This window comes from Cyprinodon variegatus, unplaced genomic scaffold, assembly GCF_000732505.1.
Source record: "Cyprinodon variegatus isolate N-32 unplaced genomic scaffold, C_variegatus-1.0 Scaffold205, whole genome shotgun sequence".
NCBI classification, from domain to species: Eukaryota; Metazoa; Chordata; class Actinopteri; order Cyprinodontiformes; family Cyprinodontidae; genus Cyprinodon; species Cyprinodon variegatus.
This window is the reverse complement of record NW_015150658.1, coordinates 894,423-902,055: the sequence shown is the minus strand read 5'-3', so window position 1 is coordinate 902,055 and position 7,633 is coordinate 894,423. Positions and strand designations below refer to the sequence as shown.

Genomic DNA, 7,633 nt, shown 5'->3' with positions numbered 1-7,633 from the left:
CCACACTAGAAGTGTGCCATATAATTTAGTATCTTGAAGGCTCAGGTAACAGAATTAAAAACAAGTATTCTATTTTTCAGAGAAATGGTGAATTACAATTTACGCAACAGGCTTTGATAAAAAATTTATTTTGAACATAGATTTGTTGCTATATATAATATGAGAAGTGGTCCCAGTATTGACCCCTAACGAACCCCCACAAGTAATACATTTATGGTTTAAACAGCAACAGCAAGGTAAACAACAAGTTAGTGCAGAGTTAGTGCTCTAAAGAGATAAAGTCACCCTTAGAGGTCCCAGTCACTTACTGAATGAACTGCTTTGTTTAACCCCACTTGTTTGTGATTTTTATTCTAGATTTCAATATGTGCATTGTTAATTTAATGTTTTAAGTAACGTCTTTTTTTCCTAGGAGTACCTGAACCGGAAGAATTCAGGGAATGGCTATAGCATCCACCAACCACAAGGAAACAAGAAATATGGGACAGAGAAATCTGGCTTTCTCCAAAAAAAGAGCGATGGGTAAATAAACACATGAGAGTTCAATACTTTTTAACTAGAATTGCACATATCAGTCTTTTCAAAAGGCTACATCAGTTCTCAATGGGTCATGAATGTCAAAATAAGCTGGAACACTTGGAGCCTGATATTCAAAGAATCCAAATTGTAATTTCTTTTGAGTACGTGCAATAAGTGGGCATGTGGGTGATGTACAAAGATCACACATATAAACTTGTTTGGTTCCTTAAATTAAAATGGTCAAAATGTGTTTTCTACAGGCAGTCTGAGAAAAAAAAAACCCTAAAAGAAAAATGGGGTTCAAAGCCATGGAGGAGGAAATAATGATGATTATTAAAAAATATGATGATACCAAATTATATTTATAGTGCACCTCTTAACCAGTCTCAGAGCACTATATTTAAAATGAAAGAAAACAAAACGTAACTGTACTTCGTACCCAGATATGCTTTATTTAATTCAGAGAGGGAAAAAAAAACCTGTTGGTAAGAGATGTACACCCCCACCCCATCAGTCTCATTTGATATTCTAGTTTTTTATAAACATAAAATAATATCTAAGTTCAGTCATTTATTTTGATTTGTTTTAATTGTATAAACATTTTCTACTGCACCACTGCCTTACTTAACCTGTCCTATTACCACTTTTTTCTTTATCAATGATATTTTGACAGTCCAAATGGGCTCACATAATCTCTATTGTCTGCCATTGTTCTAATCCGCCTATTACGGCAAAAATGACTGCAGATATTTTGTGCAAAAACTGCTGCCACAGTTGTTTCCAATTGGGAGAATCGCTTTTCAAGTGGTACATTTTTATATCCTCTACCCATGAATTTGCATGGTTTTGTATATATATATATTATTAAGAGTGGTCAAGCATAGATCTTTAAAACAATTTGCAAATGTTAAAAATAGTGGTGGTAGCATCATTTTGAGGGTCTGCTGAGCTGGAGAAATTATTGGATAAATTATTTAAAAAAAAAACAAGGCCTTTGTAAAAAAAAAAAAAAAAAAATCCCATTTCACTTCAAATCAACAGCTAGATTGATGAAACCTGGGACATAAATGAATGTCTGCACAAACCCAATCCTAAATAACTATCCTAGCTGATTTTGGATGAATCTGGCACCAAAGCCCAGACTTCACCTTTGTTTGTGGACTAGGATTTAAAACCACTTTTTCTCCAGGGGATCAACCAGTTTAAATGAATTCTTGAAGAGCATCCAGAAGGAATGACACATTAAGCTTATTGATCATTACAGAAGTTTCATCAAAGCCAACTCCACTGGTTTATAAAATGCACTAATGATGTTGGGTAACATTTGCATCCCGGAAAAAAGAAATCCTTCTTGAAAAAAGACTGCAAATGGCCTGAAATAATTATAAAATCATAGTGATGAAAAGTGTATATAAATCTTTGCCTGGAGCAAATATTTTGCTGTCAGATTATTACAAACTCTGGAAATGATTTCATCGGTTTACTTTCATGTTTGGACTTTTACTGATGTTTTCAGTACCAACGTTTCTGTTTTCCTAATTATGTTAAAAGTTATAGACGCCACTTTAAAAAAGGACCAGAAAGATCACAGTCAGTTTGGAAGGCATGAAGGAGGGGTAAAGTCGAGCTTTGTCTGGCCCATCTGGTCCTCATTATTATGAGATGAAGAGTGGAGCAGGGGCCCCTCCTTTGGAGTTTATTGGCAAACTGCGAGCTGTGCAAATCCAACTTTTGGGTCAAACACATACAGACACACAGCTAGATTAACATGTGATAAGAAAAGGGATGTGGTTAAGTTGGATAAATGACAGACTGGAGGAGAATTAAGCCTCCTTTAGCCACTGACAGAGAGCAAAACATCTCATCTGCTCTTTTTTTTATTTTTGACCTGATTTAGAGTTTAGTTGAAGAAAACAAGAACAGTCTTAAAATGCTGCAGCACAAAAACAGAAGTAGATGTTATCCCTCTAACTGGTCTACGCTACAAATCACACCTAGTGGTCGTTAATCACTTGTCTAACATCAGAATGTTCTTTTTTTTCCCTCTCTTAACTGTGTAGGATCAGAAAGGTTTGGCAAAGGAGGAAATGTGGAGTCAAATTTGGATACTTGACTATTTCCCACAGTACGGTGAGGACTGATAGATACAGCTCTGCTCTGTCGAGTGACAAAATAAATGATAAATGTATGAAAACTTTAATTGAAAGTATAAAAGCCTTTTTTGTTTTCAGATCAATCGACCACCGGCCAAACTGAACCTTCTGACCTGTCAGGTGCGACCCAACCCGGAAGACAGGAAGACCTTTGACTTGATCACTCGTAGGTTTATTTTTTACCTAAAATGTAGGCTTAAAAGGTCAAGTAATGAACAACAGATATTTTGGGAACTTCTTACTTTGCTTTTATAGATTCTTACATTTAATTTTGCTGTTGGGTCTTTTTTTTTTCTCTTTTTCAGATAACCGGACATATCATTTTCAGGCTGATGATGAGCAGGAATGTATGATGTAAGAAAACTAAACTTTTGTTGGCTGCAGGTCCCCATTACTCTGTACTTATCTCATATTTGACCACCTTGGCAACATGTTGTGACAAGTGATGGCTCTTACATATAAAACATGGGCTTGTGTCGGTGGATGTTTTACAGCATTCATTCAGAAAGAATTTCTTCCCTGAAAAGGATGTATTAAAACTGGAGGTGGACCTGTAGGATTTTTGGACAGATTTTTATCTGATTTTTTTCCTAAAGCTCTAACCTGCTGCTACACATTTGAGCTGATTACAATTATACTTCAAGAACTACGTTTATGAGATATGCCTCTATTATATCCTGCATGAGATTAAATGATTCTAACACAGGAATGGACTTAACTGCACCTGTGGGAGGTCACCAAGATGCTAGCACCAGATTCACTCACTTCTAGAAGCTAAGAGGCGGGGTCTTCATAAAATAGTTTGACTGGAATGAGATCTGCTGAATTTGGAGCCTGAATCATGACTTCAAACTTGCTGCTTTGCATCTTGAATCATTCATTTTGATCATCTAATTTTACCTTGTGGTAAGGTCCATTATCACAAAAGGGGGACCGTCATTAGATAATACCATTTCCATAGACTGCTTTATGCGGTCAGTGCTTTGGTAGACTGAAGGTGTCATATGTTTCCCACTTTAACCCAACAAACAGTTTCTCAACCAGCTGCTTTTCTTCCCATATTGAATCCTGGTTCCATGTTCCCTAATACCCTTTTCCCGCTGGCCTAAAAAACCTGTTTAATCCCAGGAACAATCGATCGAGTGTCAGTGGGAACAGCTTGCTGATGCGTTTGCCCTGGTCAAATGACCCATATTAAAATTGCCTTGGATCTGATTGGCATAATGTGGGAACACCAGACCTGGGTTGACCCACTAAATAATGTGACACCTTCGAACGCAACATATGGATGTCAACACACCGCGCCAGTTACTTCTAATCCAACAAGTCGAAACAACTCTTTACATTCGATTAAAATGGCGCAGCACTGTTGAGGGATTCGGACAAATGAAAGCAAAAAAATAAAGAATACTGACTACGCTCTGGCTCCCATCAATGTTGCTCTTCATTATTTACTTCCCTGATTTTCGTCGTAGTGTCGACATTTTCAACTCTCACCCAGCGTGATGCTGTCATCAGTGGTGGCGGATAGTGGCCACGCAGCTTGCCAGCATCGGGTCAGACTCTGCTTTTCGGTGATATGGGAAAAGAGCCAAAAGCCGATTGTTAGCGGGTCAACTCGATTTTGAATATCCCGGCTTTTCAGTGGGAAAGTGGCTTAAGTTACCAACATACATGCGCCCAGCCATTCTGGATGCATTTCTGATGCTTGTATGCCCATCTCTGTTTCTGGTGTTGACAGTCTGTCAACTGTTGTGTTTTCTGACATTTTCCTATCAGAACCAGGGTGTAGTTCTTTGAAAACTTAAGTTATACTTGCTCATAATTATTTTTTTCCATAAAGGTCTGGCTTTTCTTATCTTTGTGCATCAGTGACCTTTGACCCTTTCATTAGTTCATCACAGTTCAATCTCCGACCCATTTGTAATAGATATTAACACTGCAGACAGGAAACAGCCCCTGTCTTAAAGGTTCTCAGATCCATTTATCTAAATGTAATCAACCAACAGATTCCAGACAGCAATAAAAAATTTTCAGCCTTCTTACTGTCTGCGTGAATTGTTTATTTAGATAAGAGGGATGATGTCACTGTTTTTAGTCTGATGATTTTCTGCTTACATCTAATGAAAACAACTTTAAAGATAAGATTATTACATCATGTTTTGCAGAAACGTATTAGTACCTGCTTAAAAGTTAATTTCAAAACCGTATCATGAAATTTATTCTGATATCCATGAATATAACTAAAGGTTTTTCCAAAATCAGCTTGGTTCAGAGCAGAGAGGCTTAAATAAAAACGATAAAAGGGGATCTTTTCCATACTTATTTCAGCCCTCCTATATGCTTTAGGGCTGATGTAATTAATAGGATAAAACATGATTAATCGATTATATAAAGAGACTCTAAAGACTCTAAAACGTGACTTTAGCTGACAGAGGGACCCACTTAGAGCAGCAATTATATCAAAATTGTAATTTGATATATATACACATTTTGCATTTAAGATAAAAAAACAAAAAAAAATTTCGTCTGTCAACATGCTCTATCCAGAAACCCTCAAGTGGAAAAGTTTTAGTTTCACCTTCTTTAAGGAATCTTTGGCTATCCGATTATTAATCGAGTTATTGAAAAAATAATCGCATTTTAATCTATTTGCAAAATAATCGTTAGTTGCAGCCCTACTGTGCTTACATGTCAATCCCTGTTTTAAAAAATAGAGGCTTAAAAGAAAACACGTCCCTCTTAATAACTTTTAACATTTGTCGTACGTCCTCCGACTTTTTTGTTACCAGCTGTTACTGAGAATGACCAGCATTTTGTTTTCTATCAGTAATAATTATTTCCACTTCAAAAAGACCAGCCTATTGAGTTTCTAACAGGCCTGTCACCCGTCAGGGCAATAAAGATCATACCTGCCTTTGTTAAAATGGCTTTTTCAAGGGAAATGTTCCCCTTTTATATCCCAGAATAGGTGAACGCCACAGGGTAGCAGTGGGAGCACCCACTGGTCCCAGCTGTATCTGTGTGGGACGTCTGTAGTGAGGAATCTGAATGCGCTCTTATGTGGTTTGGATGGGGGTTTTTGCATGTCTCCTGCTTTCCCGTCAAATATGGTTCCCTCCACAGGTTCTTTGATTTAATGTGGGGTCAAAGAGAGATGAAAACGTTTTGTAGCAAAGAAGCTCACAAAGCTGCAGATGTGACTCAGTATGTGTCCTTATTACAAATAAAGCTGAGAAAGTAAAAGTGAAGCTGACTTAGCATTAAAAACACATGCACAGCACATGCTGTAAAGTGTGTGATGTTTTGGAGGTAGGGCTTCCCCGCCGTATCACCACTCACGAGGCTGTAGTGAAATGTGACGTTCCCTAAAGGTTTGTGTTCATCTCTTCCTTTTAGCTGGGTGTCAGTGCTGCAGAACAGTAAAGAGCAGGCCCTGAATACAGCGCTGGGAGGAGATCAGCTCCATGTCCAGGACAGCGGCCTGCAGGAACTTTCACAGTCCATCATCGCTGATCTGCGCCACATGCCAGGCAACGAGGCGTGTGCAGACTGCGGTGCTCCAGGTCAGCTCAACGGTTCTGTACTAACCATATTTAGTCTGTGTAAACCTCTTTAATCTCAGTTTTGTAATAAAATAAGTATTTTGTTCATTTTCGTAAAGATGCATCTTAATAAATTGGGTATATAGTTCATGTCAATTACTGCGGCTTCTAACTAGATTCTTTTAGCCACTGAGAGCTGGCTCAGGTCCTCGTTTGTTGGCCTATTTGTGACACACTTTAAGTTTATTGTTACAGATATGCTGACATCGCGAAAGCTTTTTGTTTGGTTTATATTTGGTTTGATCAATATATAGAAAACAAATGAATACTGAAACAAAGTAAGGATGTATAGTGAATTAAAGCGGTCAAAGAAATGTATGGCAGCCCCACCCTGACTCTCTCCTCAGTGAATTGGCACCTGTACACTTTCCTGTGTGGCGCGCACACCTCCATTTGAGTCTTCACCTCCACAAAACACATTCATAGCCATTCACACCATGCACCACATTTCCATTTATGTCTCCTACGCAAATATCTATGTTCAAAAAGCAATGACTTGTTATATAGACAATTACACACAGTTATACATTTTTACATTTTTATGTTGCTGATTATAGCTCACATCTGATGAAAACCCAAAACTCTTTTCTTGTACATAAAACCAACAAAAAGCTTTTTTATACGGAAATGTGGGCCGACTTAGTGTGTCCTTGCACTGTCGAACAAATGTACTCATCAGTGCAGCTTAGGCTACGTTCACACTACAGGCCTTGATGCTCAATTCCAATTTTTTTTGTGAAATCTGATTTCTTTTTGCGTTGCCGTTCACATTTCCTAGAACATGCGACCTGAATGTGATCTCCTGTGTGAACTGCATTCATACAGCTCAAGTGTCCCACAGGTGCAGTAGAGGACGCAATGATGTCACAAGCCAGCGTGCTTCATGTTTACAGAAGTAAAAATGGATGGTAGTGCTGGAGCACATCTAGCAATCTTTCCCAACCAAAAAAAACATAATCTCGTTAAGATGGTTAAACATAAATACTGCTCTCCACATCAATTGTCTGCCATGTTTGTTGTGTTTCTTGCCACTTCTGTGTAGCAAGAAGCAGAATAGTGACCTATGTCGGCTACTAATGGCGTTCAGGTTGGATGGATGTGACCTGGCCGTTCAGACACAGGTCGCATTTGAAAAGATCAGATTCGTATCGGATTCAGGACCACATTGCCAAGTGGCCCTAGTCGGATTGGAAAAAATCGTATCTGTGTTGTTCAGGCTGCCATGAAAAGATCAGACACAGGTCGCATTTGAAAAGATCTGATTCGTATCTTATTCAGGACCACATTGCCAAGTGGCCCTAGTCGGATTGGAAAAAATCGTATCTGTGTTGTTCAGGCTGCCATGAAAAGATCAGA

General features: G+C 38.3%; 1 protein-coding gene across 1 annotated transcript in view; it reads left to right on the top strand.

The window, feature by feature from the left end:
• The window catches only part of LOC107088072 (arf-GAP with SH3 domain, ANK repeat and PH domain-containing protein 1-like), a 57,984-nt gene that overhangs the window by 34,930 nt on the left and 15,421 nt on the right, over nucleotides 1-7,633 (top strand). Inside the window, exons 10-14 of the mRNA XM_015380008.1 lie at nucleotides 413-522; nucleotides 2,580-2,649; nucleotides 2,751-2,838; nucleotides 2,978-3,026; nucleotides 6,072-6,238. Of these exons, the coding sequence (XP_015235494.1) occupies nucleotides 413-522; nucleotides 2,580-2,649; nucleotides 2,751-2,838; nucleotides 2,978-3,026; nucleotides 6,072-6,238 (484 nt within the window). The remainder of the gene's footprint in view (nucleotides 1-412; nucleotides 523-2,579; nucleotides 2,650-2,750; nucleotides 2,839-2,977; nucleotides 3,027-6,071; nucleotides 6,239-7,633) is intronic.